The 19,335-nt window shown below is 39.0% G+C and overlaps 1 protein-coding gene across 1 annotated transcript in view; it reads left to right on the top strand.

Moving 5' to 3' along the window:
- The window catches only part of PLCE1 (phospholipase C epsilon 1), a 301,542-nt gene that overhangs the window by 259,868 nt on the left and 22,339 nt on the right, over positions 1-19,335 (top strand). Inside the window, exons 20-24 of the mRNA XM_081075061.1 lie at positions 4,763-4,892; positions 10,161-10,282; positions 11,164-11,281; positions 15,325-15,456; positions 16,479-16,766. Of these exons, the coding sequence (XP_080931187.1) occupies positions 4,763-4,892; positions 10,161-10,282; positions 11,164-11,281; positions 15,325-15,456; positions 16,479-16,766 (790 nt within the window). The remainder of the gene's footprint in view (positions 1-4,762; positions 4,893-10,160; positions 10,283-11,163; positions 11,282-15,324; positions 15,457-16,478; positions 16,767-19,335) is intronic.

Raw genomic sequence — 19,335 nt, 5'->3', positions numbered from 1 at the left:
AATGAAAATGTTATTAAAAAATCATAAGGAAGAGAAAATGCATTTACAGAAAATGTGTTATGTATATATATATACATATGTATATATGTGTATGTATGTATAGATATACATACACATATATAACACATAAAATATGTATTTATCAGCTGTTTATGTTATCAGTAAGGCTTCCGATCAACAGTAGGCTATTAGTAGTTAAGTTCTTGGAAAGTCAGAAGTTATTCATGGATTTCTAACTGCATGGGAGAGGGTGCTGGCGCCCCTAACCTCCCACATTGTTCAAGGGTCAACTGTACAATAGTAGTATGTGCTCTCTAATGTCTGGCTCTCCTCAAGTGCTGTCTCAGCAGCTGACTACACAGCACTGGGGGCTCTTTCTTATATAACACTGTTCCTAATGCTCTTTTCTGTGCCCAGCACCTACTCCCACTCCCGACTGCCAAGCAGACACAGCCGCCCTGGGCATACCTCTATGGTCGTCAGGATGTGTGTGAATGTTCTTGGAGCTGTTGCCTTTCCCATTCTTTGCACAGCCATTTGCAGTTACTTATGCAGCCTCCATTCCACTAATGACTTGATCGTGTTGTCACAGAAGTCTTCTTTATGTTGAGCCCAAACCTTCCTTCCTGTTCCTCCTACTCTTTGGCACTACATCTCCCTCTGCAGCTGCACAGACTAATTGCATCGCTAGAAAGCTAGCGTGTCTCCCCACCAGCTTTTCTCCCCTCCAAGCCAAACATTCTCATTGTAGCAACTGTTCCCCCCAGGATGTGGCTGCTAAGACTCTCCACTTTCCATTGAGAATATTTTGGATACTCTTAAATTTGTGGATATTCTTGAATTTGTCCGTCTTAAAACATGATTTCCAGACTTAAGGCAATGCTCCAAATAAGATCTGACAGCATGTGAGGACCGTGAAACTATCACCTCTCTCTTAATTTGAACGTTATACCTCACTGAATGCAGCCTAGGACTATTCTCCTTTTCAAGATTCTTTACTGCACACCAGGCTCATATTGAGCTTCTGGCAAACAAAAGTTCAGTTATTTTCACAAGGACTATTCTTATGCCTAGTCTCCCCCATTTTTCCAGGTTTACAATTAATTTTAACCTTTCACATGCAGGAACCCCATATTTATCACTATTAAATTCACTCTTCATGGTTTTGGTATGCTGTTGCAGCATACAAGGTTCTTTGTGAATTTTGACATCTGTCATCCAGTCTATTGGCAGTTTTTCAAATCGTGCTTTCATTTCAAGTTGCCCTTGAGCCAGACAGCCAAGTGTAGAGAGCAGTGGACCTGCCTACAGAACCTCTCTGGAGTTTAGTGTGTATATCACTCCTGTCTCAGTGCTCTCTTTTCTTGCAGCCCACGTTTCTCCAGAGTCTGCTTTAACTTCTTTATTTATAGAATAGAAAACTGAGACCTAGCCATTTATGTAATGTCCTTAAAGCCACTCAGCTCATAGTGGCAGAGCTAGGATTCAGATTGAATTCTTCAGGAAAAACATTTTCAAACTTCTCAATTCTGAGAAGTCAGAATACGATGAGAATTACTGGGATACTTCCAGATGCATAGGTCCCAAATCTGCCCAACTAAGAAAGGATTTCCCCAAGGAAGGCCTGGTAATCTGTTTTGTTTAAAAATAATTCTTCTCATCCTGGAAGTTTGGAAACACGGCTTATTTATTATTTCCCACAAAGCAAGTTACCTTATCCAAAAAGCCTAAAGAGGTCACCATGTGGGAGATTTGTTCTTAGTAAACCCATGCTAACTCTTGTTAACTACCTCTTTGTTTTCAGTGTTCAAACAGCCAACCAATTAATAATCCATTCTGAATTTTTGTTCAGATAACTTGACAGTTCCTACCACACATTTTCCACAACTTACCTCTTCCTCCTTTTGGAAAAAGGGGACAATGTAATCCCATTTCCCATTTTTTAAGCCCACTTCCTACCCGCCTGATTTCCCAGGGAGTATTGACAATCATATCTGCAAGGACTTTCAGTTGTCTGGCAGGTTGTGGGTCTGGACCTGGTGATTTGCATTCATACCAGGCTTGCTGAATTAATGCCTAGAGCTCCAAGGTGCTCAGTCCCAGTCGTGAACTTAGAAGGCCTGGGTCACTTCCATACAAGTAACTCACCCTCAGGAAGGATGGATTGACCCAGAGCAGGATTTCTGAAGCCACACCCTCTATCTACCTCAAGCTTGTTCTGAGGCTCTTACTGAGACCTCCTGGCTGCACCTCACCAGATCTCCAGCATTCTGACCGTGGTCTCCTGAACTCTAACCTGCTTGACTCAGTGCACACTAGATGACAGTCACCGTACTAGGCATTGAGGGAACAGAGCAGAATAAGACATGGCTCCTGCCCAGACCCGTCTTGAGCCAGACCCCTCCCTCTAATCTCCTGACGTAAATCTGAATTGCTTTTATGCAAGGGCTGGGGTCCTGTTCTTCTGCTTTGGAATACTTAGGCTATTACAGAGAATAAGGTTGTCAGCTTCTGGCTGTCCATTTGGCCACATCTCCCATACTTCCTGCATCAGTAGAAGTATTTGAGTGTCTAAGCAATCTTGGCACTCGCTTTCCAACGTTTGCTAGTCAGTGGGTCTTTGAATGGCATCACTCCTATCATACAGTTCTCACAGTTTTCTACCAGGCTCTTTGCGTTGTCTTTCCCACCACGTGTTTCTACCTTCAGTGCTTGCTGCATCAAGGCCCTTCTCTTATCCGTGACAAATAGCCTTGCTTTTGTGGCCCACTGGTGCCTACAGCAGATTTCCTGAAATTCTGAAGAACACTAATCCTATGAGGTACTCTGAAAAAAAGATTTTAAAATTCCCTAATTAAATAAGCATGGGAAATTTTGCAGTGGAGATCTTTGATGAATCATGATGCCCTGTAGCATCATGATTAAATGAAGGCTGTGTGAAGCTCTGCAGTAGGAATGTGTTTCAGTCTGTTTGAACTGCTGTTTCCAAACTTCCATTGTGTTTTGCGGTTACTGTAATTGTCAATTTTTACATAACAGCTGTTAACACACATGGAGCTAGTGTTCCATATAACCCACGTTGAGAAATCCCAGCCTACACATTGGGCAGTTATTCGAAGTGGAGGTAGATATAGACATTGCCTAAAACTGTATCTTTCTTATATATACATTTTTATTTTACAGGTAATATAACTCCATTTCAAGAAGTTTAGAGAATAGATAATTATTTTTAAATATACATAATTCCAAGGCCAAAACCAACCTGTATTACAGGGATTCTTAACCTTGGTAATATCCATAGATAGAATTCAGGGGGACAGTGAACTTACATGGAATAAAACTTACATCTTCATTTTCACTAACCTCCAGCTGAAATTTAGCATTTACTCTGATTATAAATGTAGGGAACAAACCACAGTAATATTAGCAGGACCTATGTCATTGTCACCAGTAGAAATCATAGAGTTTTCATATTATATCACAGTTGTTGCTAATATCTCTAAAAATTATTTATGCTCATCACTATTTCAAAAACATTACTTGACATACCACTGTGTAATTTTTACTGTATTAATAAAGAAATAGATATTCCTATTGCACATAATTGTTTTTTCAACAGTTGATAACTATATTCAACAACTTTTTTTCCCCTCTGTAATCATATAATTTGATTTTATGCATTAAAAACATTATTCTGAGAAGGTATCCTACCTCACCAGACTGCCAGAGGGGTCTGTATAACAAAAACAGGTCAAAAATTCTGTTGTATTATGTTACCATTTACTATCTAGCCTTTTTATGCATGTCATTTTATATTATTATAGTCATTATATATGTAGACAGATATATAGCTTTGATCAAAGGATGTAGAATTGTATGTATATATTTATATATACATGAATATATGTATATATTTACATATGTAAATATGTACACACAATTCTGTATCCTTTGTTCGATAAATACATATCACAATTATTTTTTCATGTCTCATTCTCTCAGTCGGATATACCATAGTGTACTGGCCCCATTCCCCAATTGTTAGACTTTTATATTGTTTCCTATTTTTAATTCATGCATGTAACTTTTCCTGTATTTTGGATTATTTCCTTATGCTAGAGTCCCAGACTTATATTTATTCTTGTGTCCTGTGATATCCCTTCATGGTAATTCTAGTCGACTGTAGAGGCTTATGACCTCCCAAGCAGCACACATCAAGTTTTTGGAAGTTTCTAAGCCTATCTTGTTAACCTGATGGTGGTTCCGATAAAATCTGTTGAAAAATATTTAAACCAACAACTATTCATTTATTCTCCTTATCCATAGTAATTCTAACATTTTTCTCAAGGTCCAAAGCCTTTAGATATTATTTTAAGAAGGAAAACCGTTTTTTCTTTCTTTTTAAAAGCAGAAATTTGCTTTTCTAAACTTAATGGGCTGACTCACTTCCTCATGATTTGGGATTGATGGTGGTTCTCTGAAGCACCAAGGTTTCTCGTGGAGGGTTTGCCCCTGGGAACCCAGATTCCTTGTGATTTTTCCTAAAATGTCCAGGATCCCTCCTGTAGGGATGTTAACATTCACCCAGTGATTAGCCTTGTAGGTCAAGTGAATTTAGATGTTTGTTTTCTTCCCCAAGTGAACCAACACAGGATAATCCACTTTTAATGACTGTGGTAAGCATGAGGTGGTCACTTCAAAAGCTATAAATGGAAGTTCACTAGCTTAGCGTCTGCGGTCTTTAATTATTGATATCTTACAGGCTCATCAGTTGGCATCCATGCAAGCTCAGGCCTATAATGGTGGAAGTGCCAACCCCCCACCTGCTAATAATGAGGAGGAGGAAGATGAAGAAGACGAATATGATTATGACTACGAATCTCTCTCTGACGGTAAGAGAAACAGAATCCCATGCTTGTGCACAGACGTGCCTGGATAAGGTTTTCTGTTGTTGTTTTGATGGGGTTTTCACCAAAAATAATAATAATAATAATCTGGCACTCCATAGACCAACAAGACAAATTGTTGTAATATTGTCCAAGAGTTTCTGAATCCCATCACTTAGCGAGGAGGACCAAGCAAGGAAAGAGACGTTAGCCACCACTGCCACCATTCAAGGCAAGGAAGGGAAGGTTTGGGAGGCAAACGGGTCATTCTTAAGTGAATTTCTGGAACAAGAGTTGAACTTACAGCGGAGAAACCCCATTCTCACCCTTTCAGTTTCTGGCGTGGCTGATGCTCTTGGTGGCTGAATCTTTGTTGTCTCCTACACCACCTGCAAGGGGGCAGCATCACATTTCTGTACTCTGCTCCGCCCTTCGGCAGCTTTCACTTCTGCTTTCTATTATAGAAGTACAGAAAGGAAAGAAGCATCATTTCCCTATCCTCCTACCTGCCTCTTCACATTACTAAGCCAACCAGACATTTTCTTCTGGCCCCACTGAAGAGACAAAACATCACGGATGGCTAATGTTGCAATACAGAAAGTCACATGAATGATGTTAAATAGAGATTACGGTGAAGGATTTTTTTTTACATAAGAATTAGGTTTCAGGTGTGTTTTGTTTGCTCTAAATTAGTGGCATTTGTTATAGATTGCAAAATGTTTTCTCAGGTACCATTGCTGATGGTAGACTGTTTCATTTTGGCAACTTGAAGGATAACAATGTAGTAATGAAAATTTGCCACAGTTCCTATTTACGTAAGCTGTATATATGTATCCTGTTCCCCCAAAAATAAGACCTAGCTGGGCAATCAGCTCTAATGCGTCTTTTGGAGCAAAAATTAATATAAGACCATGTATTATATAAGATATTATATTATAATTATATTATGGCCAGTATTATATTATATTATATTATATTATATTATATTATATTATATTATATTATATTATACCTGGTATTATACTAAAATAAGACCAGGTCTTATATTAATTTTTACTCTAAAAGACGCATGAGAGCTGGTTGTCCAGCTAGGTCTTATTTTCGGGGAAACAGTAGAATGTATTACTTCTCTATAGGGTAATGGTTTTGCTAATGTGCAGATATGCACAGACCAGCAACCATTTACCACTGGCCTTAAGACAGCCAAGCCACCCTCCACATATCTGCTTCTTGTGCAACAGAATTGTCTCCTAGTCGTGTTTGATTCTGTGACCCTCTATAATGGCCAGCAGGTACAGTCCAGTTTCTTTCTGCCCCACAAATACAATACTGGGCTATGTCCGTTTTTTAAATTACAGTTGACATACGATATTATATCAGGTTCAGGGGTAAAACTCAGTGATCATCATTTATATTCTTTATGATGTGAGCACCACAATAAGTCTAATAACCGTCTGTCACCATACAAGTTACTCTGATAATACTGTTTTTTTTTCTATGCTGTACATTACATCCCCATGACTTTTTTTTAAATAATTGGAGGTTTGTACCTCTTATTCCCCTTCACCTTTTTCACCCATCCTGTCATGCCCCTCCTCTCTGGCAACCGTCAGTTTGTTCTCTATGTCTATGACTCTGTTTCTATTTTGTTTTATTTGTTCATTTGTTTTATTTTTCTAGATTTCACATATAAGTAAAACATATGGTATTTATCTTTCTCTAACTTATTTCATTTAGCATAATATTCTCTAGGTCCATCCATGTTGTTACAAATGGCATGATTTTAGTCTTTTTATGGCTGAGTGATATTCCATTTTGTATATGCACCACATCTTCTTTATCCATTCATCTATTAATGGACACTTACCGTGTTTCCTCGAAAATAAGACCTAGCCAGATCATCAGCTCTAATGCGTCTTTTGGAGCAAAAATTAATATAAGATCTGGTCTTATTTTAATATAATATAAGACCAGGTATAATATAATATAATATAATATAATATAATATAATGTAATATAATGTAATATAATGTAATATAATGTAATATAATGTAATATATAATGTAATATCACATATAATAATGTAATATATTATATTACTATAAGACCAGTCTTATATTAATTTTTGCTGCAAAAGACACATTAGAGCTGATGGTCTGGCTAGGTCTTCTTTTTGGGGAAACATGGTAGTTGTTTCCATATCTTGACTAGTTGTAGTGAACATCAGGGTGCATATATCTTTTCAAATTATTGTTTTTGTTTTCTTCAGAAGTAGAATTGCTGTGTCCATTTAATATTTGTCTTTAGCAATAATTGATTGCTTCATACCATCAACTAAAAGCCAGTTTACTTGACTTGAAATCCCATCAGATAATATGAGGGGCATATTATCTAAAGGGAAGATCAAAAGAAGGAGAAAACAAAAAGGAGTCAAGATAATTTCTTGTATCCTACTCCTGAAAAGTTGTGAGAACATGAACATTTTCATATTAACTTATTCTTCCCCATGGGCCTCTACTACAGTCGTGGTGATGTATTCTCGTAGAACAAATGTGTTCAGATAGAAAGGAAAACGACATTTAAGATACCTCCCAATCCAGATGTCATTTGCTTCTGTAAGAAGTTAGTGCACACTGGAAGATGAATTCATTCTCTGTCATAAATCACGCCTGTGTTTCTCCTGTGCTTTTGAGAACAAGAAAAGAGATGGTGTTTCTTAATTATTAGCATTACTATTATAGGTGTTTAGGCATGCAAATAACAAAATGAACAGGTAGGGGAAGGATCTTTCTGATTTACAGGCATATCTCAGAGATAGTGTGGGTTCGAGTATCACAATAAAACAAGTTGTAACCTTTTGCTGGTGGAGAGTCTTGCCTTCAATTTGTAAAAAAATGCAATATTGGTGAAGTGCAATAAAATGAGGTGTGCCTGCATTTCCAGTTAGGAGAGTACAATTTAACCCCTACCCCACTGAATTTCTCTGATAGCTGAGTGCTTTTTTAAAACTCGCATGTGCTGTGGTGGGGTAGAAATGGAAAGAGGCACCACCAGGTCCTGCTCCAAAGGACTCGGAGACCTCAGTAATGTCCTTTCACCACTCTAGGCCTTAGGGCCATTCCTCCAATGTGTAATGAGAAGGGACTGTTACATGCTGACTAACATTCTCCTTTCTTCCAGCACTAACATCTATAGGATCTATGACAATTAAGTCCACTGTTATTATTTCCCAAGTCATTGGAAGATTCCTGGCTGGCTGATTCCCAAACAGGCCTTGTAGTTATGCTGTGACTTGCTTAAGTTTGTCCTATTTAGGCTTCCTTACGCTACTGTTAAATGGCCAGTGAATCTTCACTTTTGGTTGTGGTTTGTGGTGCTTCGCTCATCTCTGCTTCCTTCTACCATCTTCACTTTCTCCAGCCGAGATGAGAAGAAAATAGAAACATGCCTGATGTGGGTAGGACCATTCCCAGCTTCGTAGGGACAACCTCAAAGGTTTCTTAGCTTTTTGTAATGATGGGTCCTTTTGAGGATGAGATGGAATCTGGACCACTCCACTCGGAGAAATAAACATGTTCTCCAATTTCTACATGAAACTGTTGGCGTGTTCACAGGCCTTCTGAGGCCTTTGCTGGTGTCCCAGGTTAAGAACCTACCTCGAGAATCTGGGTGGCCCAGTTTATCTCTGTAACAGCTCGAGTCCTCAGTTTTCATATCTATAAAATGAAAAAATTAGTCTAAAGCTTCTTTGGCTATAAAAACGTGATGATTCCTAACCACAAAATCGCTTCCAGAAAATCTAAAGGAAGTTGCAAAAGAGGCTCATGTATTGCAGGAACCGCTATACTGCCTTTTAGCTGATAAGTTCTAAAGGACTATTTACTTAATTAAATTTCATTAACTAAATATAGATTAATTTTCCCCAACCTTGTGGTTTATATTGACTAGCTTGGACCATGCACTAGAGTACAGATTTGAATTTGCCACTTAATACATATTTTACGACAATAACTACGTGAGTCTAACAAATTAATAAATTTCTATCCATTTGACCTAATGTATTATTGGGAGTATTACAACACGTCAGAAACTGAAAATATAAAATGTGAATGTGGCCTCATGATTAACACTAACAGTATTTACACTTCTTTTATCACTAGCCCTTGCACCCCTGAAGACTCAAAACATTAAATCGATGGAATGTTTCTCGTTTCATTGATCTTATCACCTAAGCTGTTGTTATTTATGCTTTGCTTTCATATCTTAGTTTATCTGGCTTTTTGTCTTAATTTTTCTTACTTTTATCCCCTTTCCGATTCTGTTTTTCTGTAGCAGATGTCCTTACTGTTTCTCCTGCTTCTAACAGTCAGGAAGGTAAAGCCATTCGAACTGGGCATTTTAACTGCATGAATGTCGGCATTCTGTTTCCAATTTATTAGGCCTGATTAGCATGAAGTTGTGATACTTTATGAATAAAAATTTAATAAAATGTCTTATCTCATTCACGTCTCAGCACCCTGCATGGCCCTGCTTTGCTATAAGGATATTTTGGTCTAAGCATTTGTGGTCTGATGAGATAGGAAATCCTGGGTGAGAAATGAGCTTTCTTGTTTTTCATTTTAAAAGCACATAATCATGACATACCTCTACCAACTTTAAGGTCATTTTGAGTAGAAATACCAAAACGAAAGTATAAAATTAGCTCTCATACTTTAGCTATTTTTAGACATATTTTAATTCCTATCCCAAAGATTTTCACTTAATACACTGACAAACAATTATGAAAACTTGATTTTCCAATTAAGCATAATTGTGAAAACTACATTGCAAATAACAATGGTTTTGACATTTCTAGACGTAAAAGAAGCTAATAGCTTCATTTTAAAGTGAGAGTGATTAAATCCTGTATGTACCATCTAGAAGTGCTTCAACCACTAAATCCTTCCCAAACTTGTGTGCTAAGAGCTTCTTGACACAGGGTATCTTCCATAACGTTTGCACAGTTTCAATCATCTGTATGAAAATGAGCCTTCTCGTTTAGATTATGTCTGTATGGTACCAAAACTACTGACAAATTAATCCATTCAATCAAAAATAAACCTATTATTTAACAAATTTAAAAATTATACTTCAAGCCATCATTTTGGTAACATGTAGCCAGCCTCAGTTTTACAGATAAGCGCAAGCATCTGGATAGCCTTGCAATGATGTAGACATAGCCCTTAAGTGAAGCATTTGGTTCTTGTTCGCTGAAGCCTGCCAACTCATTTTCAGACAACATTCTAGAAGACAGACCTGAAAATAAATCATGTAATGACAAGCTTCAGTTTGAGTATAATGAAGAAATCCCCAAGAGGATAAAGAAAGCAGATAACTCTGCTTGCAACAAAGGAAAGGTGGGTGAATGGTTTCTGTTAAATTCCACTTGGACCATGGTACTCTCATCAGTTTCAGGTGGGATTTCCCTCCCTCCCTATCCCTTCCCTTCACCTTTCCGCTCACTTTCCCTTAGATGCCAAAGCCCACATGGTGATGCTATGGGACACCCACCTGCCATTTGTAGAAGGTTAGTCATTGATTCATCCAACCAATACATACTAAAGGTGTACTGTGTTGCAGGCACTGAGGTGGCACAGAAGGTGGTTTAGAGAAGGAGACAAACCTGTAAATAGTGCTTGTAGATAAGAACAAAGAGCAGTGATTACACAGTGTTATCAGAGCATGGGGAAGAGGATGTTGGAGAAGGAAGATTTGGCCACGCCCACAAAAACGGCATACAGGCCAAGAGGACAGCCTGGTACATTCAAGGAATTGCTAGGAGTTTTAAAGGTGTTTGGGAATCATCAAAAAGGTTAACGGGACAAGATTATGAAGTGTTAACAGAAGTTTGACACAGAATAGAAAGATAAATGAGATACCCAGACCCTACCAACAAGTGCCTCACAGTATGTAGACTCTGAGCAAATCTGTAGACATAATTGCAGTGATATTGTTGGATAACAGAAGAATAAAATATGTGAAAAATGTAATCCACAGAAGATATATACTCAATTATCTATTTATTCAACAAATGTGCATTGACTGTTCCACGTTTATGACACTGGACTATGCCCCATGAGTTAGACTCATCCCTTACTCTCAGAAAGCTTTTACTCTAGGACGGGATAAATGTGGAGCAAGATGAAACACACTGGTGACATGAGAAAGGAACAGATAAAGAGCCTTGGAGTGGTATATACCTTCCATGTCAACTCGTATCATTTTTTTTCCTTGACAGGTTTATGACATGGAACTGGGAGAAGAATTTTATCTTCCTCAGAATAAAAAGGAAAGCAGACAGATTGCCCCAGAGCTTTCTGACCTTGTCATCTATTGCCAAGCAGTAAAATTCCCAGGTAAGAGTAGGCAATGTTGTTTACAACATTTAAAGATACCAAAAGATAAAGTATGCTATTTATTTAACTGGACATTGGGAATACTCTCAAAGTAACGAAACTGTATCCCAAAATCTGTTCCAATACCTCCTATTTATTTATTTATATATTTATTATTTGCCTTGATGTTCATGAGGAAAATACCATATAATGTTTATTTTCCAGATCGTAGTATGTCTTTTTATAATATTTCATAATGATAGTTATTATATTCATAATATATAATAGCTAAAATGTATGAAGCATTTAAGCACTAAGATTTGTGTAAATATTTTACATATATCATCTTATTGACTTCATAATAATTCTATGAGGTAGTGGACTTATCCCTATTTTTAAATAAAGTCTGAGACAGATGAAGTAATTGGCCTGAGATTTCAGAGTGTATTAGTTAAGACTCTTTTGCTTGAAAGTGGCAGAAATTGACTTAAGCAAAGTCAATTGAAGATTGACTTAAGTCAAATGTATTGGCTCATGTATTGAAAAATAAAGGGATACTACTTCAGGCACAGCTTGTTCCAGGTCTTTCTCACTCCCCATTTATCACTCTGCCTACACTGTGTTGGCCCTGTTCCCTTTGTGATTGCAAGGCAGCTACAGCAGGTATTTCCACATTCAGCTTCAGTGTAAGAGTCTCTTCCAGAACTTTCAGCAGTTACTGTTTTTCATTGAGTCCTTTGCCTGTCCCTGAACTAATCACTGTGGCCGAGGTCATGCAGTGTTCTGACAGTCTAGGACCTGTGTCACATGCCCTATCCCTGAGCTGGGTAGCAAGACTCCACCCATACCACAAGGACCAAGGACGTGGTTTCAGTGGGAGAAAAGGTTTCCCCAATTGGCCATTTCTAGAAGTACAGTGAACTTATACTGATAACAGCACTTCCTCTCCCCCAAAAAATGTGCATTTCAGTTAATAAAAGGTAGAACTATGATTGTGAAGCCTGTCTATCTCCACTGCGTTATACTGCCTCTCTTGTTGAGTATGCCATCAGTGAGCTCACCCAATTCTGTGTCCCACAAATGGGGCAGCAGGAGGTAGAGGGCAAATAAGAAAGTTCATAAATGTATGGAAGACAGAAAAATTCATCTCCTTATACTAAGAAAAGGGATTCCCTTGCACAAGATGTCCGAGAACAGAAAAACAGCTGGAATTGGGGGATTGTCTAAATGTTAGTAAACAGGGTATATAAACTTGGCCTGGAGAGGAAGTTAAAATGCCAACCCTCATTGTTCTCAAGAGGGTCAGCATGCAGATCCTGGCTTCCAGAGGTTTATCTTAAGCACCAGTTCTCACACTCTGCCCTGAAAATGGGCCACAGAGGTACTAGGCTATTTATAAATTAGGTAACAGTGGTCTTTTTACACACGGGGGTGTGGAGGAATAATAGACAGAACTTTCTCAATTTTAAGCTTTCTCCCAAGAGCTGTTTGGAATGTTTGGCAGCTGCTCCTGCTTATCCACTCACAAATTCTATTGAGGAGGACATGAATGAATAAGTGACAAGCATTTCTAAGAAATGCAGAAATCTAGCCATTAAGGTTTTATTTCACAGCTCATGACTTTCCATCACATAAGTATAATATGATCATATTTGCGGCTGATGAAATTGTTTTTATGATGAGGTAAAATCTGTGTCTTGTCAAAGAGCTTTGTGACCTGCATGTCCTTCGTCTCGGGAACCAGTTTGAGGGCCACTTCATTCAAGAATCACACTCACTACATCTCTTGTTCTTTATAAATTCAGCTGACACTACATCCAAACCATTCTGCAGGCTTCGTCTTTTCTTCTCAAGCACTTACAAATAAAGATCACAAATTCCCAAAGATATTTGAAGTCACTGTGAAAGATAAAGTTTCTGTCCCAATAGAGAATTGTGGAAGAATGAAAAGGTCACTTAGTGCAGCTTCTGACTTGAGACACAAGCTAAGCATGGGATTGTTTGGCTTATTTTTAAATTCCCAAGTATGCTGTATTTTCACGAGTGTTTATGTAGCATGCATTCTTTATAGGTATACTATATTTTAACTTTTTTAGTAATTGAAGTTTTGTACATTTTTCTTTCCCCAAGTTTATTTCCTCTCTCAAAATAACTAAATTGTGCTGCCAGAATCATTGTTATAATACCCTCTAAATATGTATTGTAATTGTGATTTGTTTTGATGCTCATGAGGAAAAATACCACAAAATAATGCATTTTGCTACACTAGTGATTTTAATTTTTCTACATTAACCATTTCAATGCATCACAAGTCCCTTCCAAGAAGCCATATGCAAAAAAAACAACATCTTTAGCGCAATGAGTGACAATTATGTGTTACGACCTTGCCCCGAAGTAACTTCCCCAAGATCACAACCCACTTCAGTGGCAGGACTCGACTCCTCGGTGACCTTGACTAGGACAGTTATATGACTTCCTTGCACTTCAGATTCCTTATCTGTGAAAGAGACATAACAGTCCTACCTTGCAGGGTTGTTGTAAAAATATAGCACTAAAGTATATAATGTGATTAGCACACTGTCTACAAAATCGTTGGCTTGGTGGAAATTGTGGTTGTGGCCATTATTATTGGTCAGTGACCCAACAGGGCAGATGAAGGCCCTTTGTTGCTCCTTCCATTACTTCTCTGGCTCTCCAGATTTCTCCCCTTTCTTGATCACCCAGCCCTTGTTCTTCCTTCCTCACCCCACCCCAAGAGAACAACCAGGCTCTTCACAGAAGGGCCCACATAACCTGGGGGATATCAACATGTGCCAGGATATGTACAAAACCCCCGGAATGAACACAGCACCTCATTCTGGCCCCTCATCAGTTTTACCTGGGAGAAAATCCCGTTACGCCATTGTGTAGAGGGCAAAACGCACACAAAATTTTAAGATAAAGCATAAGCACTCACTAGTCCAAGTTTCTGCATCTTTGCAGTTACAGATACATCAGAGAAAAAAAATTTAGAAGTCCCACAGCTGCTATGAATTGAGCACTTTCTCTGAACAAGACGCTCTCCTAAGCATGTATATATACATTATCTCCTTTCATCCTAACCACAGCCCTTTTACAGATGAAGGAATGGTGCAGAGAGGTTAAGTAACTTTTGTGAGGTCACGTCGCTAGGAACTGGGTTTACACACCAAAGTCTACACTCTTATTCAACACTCCTTTATCCTGTCTTCTCTATTGATGTCCTTGGAAGGTGTATTCTCATCTCAGAGAGGACCTCCAGAATGCTGCTTCAGCTGAAGGAATTACTCTCTATTAGTACAATTGTAGACAGTGGAAACAGTTTAGAGGCAACTCTGGCTTCCTTGGTGTCTTGAAATCACTCTTCCTGCCCTACATCCGGGTCTGCATGGTGTGCATTTATTTCCTCATTCAGCGAATATCTATTAAGTTGCTCCTGTGCACCAGGCACTGTACCAGACAGGAAGGATCCAGGGAGCGGATGGACCAGGAGTGAGAAAGAGAAGCCATGAAGACTTTTATCACCCTCATATGTTTCCTATTTAATCCTCAGACCAACCCTGTCAGCTCTTATTATTATGCCCGTTTTGTAGCTGAGAAAACTGAAGAACAAAGAAGGCAGCTGTTAAGTCAAAGCTTGTACTGGCAGGAATTGAACCTGGACGATGTGACTCTAAAACTCAAGCCACTCTTTCATCTCTCCAAATAGAGTACTTAGGTCCTGATAATTACATACTGACGGGAGCACTTTGTTTTCGTGAAATTTTTCAAAATCTTTCTGGTACACAATCAAGTGGGGGAGGGTGTGGTTTTGTGATCATTCTGTAATAATCATGCAGCTCTTCTCACATTTGCCTACAGAGATAAAAACTTTGCTATAATTGTCTACAATACTATTATTAACAATGCTAAAAATGCTAGTAGGTTTTCTGTACTGGGTTACAAAGGAGTAGTAGGACTTCAAAATAAACATTAATGGGGATGGAAAATGTTGAGTTCCCTTGCTTGTAGTTTTTGGCTTATTTATTTTCATTTTATGGGAACAGGCCTGTCAACTCTCAATGCATCTGGCTCTAGCAGAGGAAAAGAAAGGAAAAGCAGGAAGTCCATTTTTGGCAACAATCCGGGCAGAATGAGCCCTGGGGAGACAGCATCATTTAACAAGACATCTGGAAAAAGTAAAGTCACCTTCTTACAATATCTTAGCCTGATTCTGCATGCTGGATGATTTTGCTATTTTACTGTCTAAGCACTTCCCTTGCACTTTTTAAGGTTTTTATTTTCATGAATGTGTATATTATCTAAGTGTGGTATCAATATTTTTAAATTATGCATTTACATTTTTAACTTCCTAAAAAATAGTATTTCGCTGAAGATGTTCTAACAGTGTTTGCCTCAAAAGAAAGAAATTGGAACCACCTTGGAACATTCTAGTGGTTCTTGGAACTGCTCGCTTCACCATTATAATTCCAGAAGATATATCCATTTTATTTCTAATTACTTTTTATGATAAAAGTAATAAATTCTCATAGTTAAAAACTCAAACAATACAGGGTATTATTAAAATTCCTTTCCACTCTCAATGGCCCAGTTCTACTCCCCAGAGGTAACCACTGTTAAGTTTATGGTGTTTTGTTCAAGAAACATCCTTTTTAAGATGATCCAAATGGGATATAACTGAACATACTTATGTAACTTGTATATTGCTATAACTTTTCACATTGCTTTCTGTACATATATTTACCTTATTCTCATCAATACCTCTGTGGCTTTTCATTGTGTGTATGCACTGTGATTTATATAACTACTTGCTGGTAGAACATTTGGGTTGTTTCCTGGGGTTTTTCTGTTGCTTTCTTTTTTTCTTTTTCCTTTGCTTTCTTTTTGCTATAAAAAAACAACGCTAGTGAGAACACCTTTGTACATATATTTTGTTTTTGTGCAAATGAGGACAGAGGAGGTTCTGAGGCAAAGGATTTTCAGGCTTTTCATTTAAAACTAGTGTTTCTACACTCATTTTAAAGCTTAGTAGCTATCATTTTGTTTCAAGGTGGTAGACTATCTCACAAGTAACACTCAAGATCTTTTCGGATGTGTTCTGTGGTTATACTTGTTTACCGGGAGGTTGTTCAGGTTTGTCGTTCTAAAATATTTCAAGTTTTCTGCACTAATCTGAGGCTAATCTTTTGGGGGGGTTTAGGTTCCTTTGAAGGAATGCGACAGGCCTGGGAGGAATCTTCCCCCCTCAGCCCAACCACGTCCCTCAGCGCTATCATTAGAACTCCCAAGTGTTACCATATCTCATCGCTGAATGAAAATGCCGCCAAACGTCTGTGTCGCAGGTATTCTCAGAAACTGATCCAGCACACCGCCTGTCAGCTGCTGAGGACATACCCAGCTGCCACCCGCATTGACTCATCCAACCCCAACCCCCTCATGTTCTGGCTGCATGGGATTCAGCTCGTGGCGCTCAACTACCAGACAGATGGTAATGGGCCTACTGCACACACCAGGGTGCCGCCTCACCTTTCTTCTTTGCATCTTCTATTTCAGTAAACGTAGTTAGTTCCACAAATAACACTTTTTTTGAAAGGGGCAAGATTCCAGACTGGGGCATACCATCCATAAGTAAAACTACAGACGACAGAAAACAAGGGAATTTGATAGTGAATTGTACCCTGGATGTTTCAGAGCGAAAGCGATAGAAAAGAACATTGAAGGGGCCCCTAATAATCTCCTGTTCCTACCTCCTTTTGTAAGCACCTTTTAAACCTACGATTGCTCTTGTGTGTCTTTAAACATGACACTGTTTAGGACTGTGTCCAATTTGTTTTTAAAGATCTTTTGGGGTAGAGAGTTCCTAACACCCCTTAGTAAGCTATGGTCAATAAGTAGGTGTCGCTCCAAATGCATTGCAAGTGAAAACTATTTTAGCTTCTTCTCATCCCTTTGAGATTGAAATGGAGAATAATGGTCATTGCTCTAAGAGTAGCTCCGTAACACAAAGAAAACAAGTATGTGAATGACATGAACAGAGAAAGTAGTGTTTGTGTTTTTCCACTGTTGTCAAGACTCTCGTAACAGGGATAACTGATGAAGGCTAAAAGTCCAGAATAAAAGCTACCATACATTATACACTCATTGTGCACCAGGCACTGTGCTAAATTCTTGACCCCTATTATCTCATTTACGCTTTGCAACAGCCCTAAGTGGTCAGTACCTTTATCATCTCCAGTCCTCAGACGAGCAAACCAAGGCACAGAGCAATCAGCTTGCTCAAGGTCACAGAATGATTTATAATAATAAATTCAAGGGCTGTGGGAATTTGGAAGATGAAGTATTTTGTTTCCACTTGGTTATAGGGGCAGGAAAGGAGCTGCAGAAGATTTAAAAAAAAAGAGTACATGAGGAATGTTTCTTCGAAGCTCATTCAAAAACCAGTCTTTGCTTTGAACACTCAAGCAGCCTTCTCATTCCTCTCTGGTGAACTGAATCAGACCCTAAGTAACTGTACTGACCCGTCAACCACAGCATAGCCCTGGCTCAGCCAAGGTCAAACCACACCTTTAGCTCCAGGACCAGCTAACCACCTGGCACTGGCATAACAGTGTGCGTTTGTGCCTGACTGCAGATGTATTTTTTTTGCCCTTATAATATTTGCTTCTTTCAATTGAAATTGAATAAGACAGTGCAGGTGAAGAACCATACTTAGCATAATACCTGGCACATAGAAAGCATTCCACAAATGTTAACTATCATTAAGTGTTTTTGATAAGTTATAAAAACAGTATGCTTTGGACTTACAAGTGGAAATAATAGTGAAATATTTTCAAAGTTGTAAAAATTTCTTTTCAGTCTTCCCCAAGTGGCTTGTGGGCTCACATCTCTGGCCCTGTCTGTAGCCTTATGTCCACTGGCGCCCTTCATTATTATGATTCTGAAATATTTTAAGTAAACTGAAATGACTAGAAAAATGATTTTTCTCAAGGAAATGGAAATGCATTTGGTTTTGGATGCACCCTTTCTCCTGAAGTGCCAAGATTGGGGCAGACACACTGGCTCCACCGATGGCAGAAGGAGCCACAGGTGAAGGGGCCATGGGAAGTGCCCCTCCTTTGGGCCACTCTGCAGTCCAGAAGCAAACACTGAGGTTGCAGCTCGACCTTCACTCACCCTCGAACGCACTGCCTCTCTCCTGAATCAAGTCCAAAGTGCATGTTCGAGCGGCCCCTCTCAGCGGAGGCAAATGGCTGTGTTGATGGTTCATCCTCAAGCTTCTCCACACAATCTTCTAACCCAGGAAAGAGTGCTGCCATAAGACCTCTCTTGATTCAATGCAGTAGGCAGTGATTAAACATCTCCCCATGTAGACCAAACACAAGCACATGCAGCTCCCTCACGTTCATCTGCATAAATGGTCTTCATTTCTGTGAACTGAGGGGTAGAGCCTGGTCAATACCTTGCACACAGTAGATGCTCAATAAATGTGCTCTGCACTGAGCTGAACAGATTGTCCCTGTCAGCCCTACTGTAACCTGCACCTGTGGTTCTTGATTTTTGATTCAGATCTCTTCTAGGTACTTTGCTATGGATTGCAAGTCCAAGTAGACAGATAAGAGTTCACAATGGAATCATTATTTTTTAATTTTTGCAAAGAAAACTTCGGGAGTGCTTGATTTTCCATGAAATATCCCAACCAAATAACAGAACCCCCTCCCAGTGTCCCTCTAGCTTCCAAATATGTTCCGTGGATCATCTTGCCTTACCACTTCCTGAATTTCAGGGGACCCTGATGCCCCAAAGGGGTGTCCCTGGACTTACAGTCATCCCTTCCCAGGATTTCTAATGGCTCCATCAACTACAAGAAAGTTTGCAGCAATCTAGAACCAGGAATAGCCCAGGTCTACATTCAATGAAAAGTAACTCTTTAGTTCAGAAACCAACTTGAGCCTTGTGTGCAAACCTGGTTATTGCTGGCAGCAGTTCCTCAAAGTGCTTTCCACCTGGGACAGAACAATTCCACCTCATGTCCCAGGACCTACAAGTGTGTAGACAGG

This window comes from Rhinolophus hipposideros (genome assembly GCF_964194185.1).
Source record: "Rhinolophus hipposideros genome assembly, chromosome: 15".
Classification (NCBI taxonomy): Eukaryota; Metazoa; Chordata; class Mammalia; order Chiroptera; family Rhinolophidae; genus Rhinolophus; species Rhinolophus hipposideros.
This window is presented reverse-complemented; position numbering and strand designations above follow the sequence as displayed.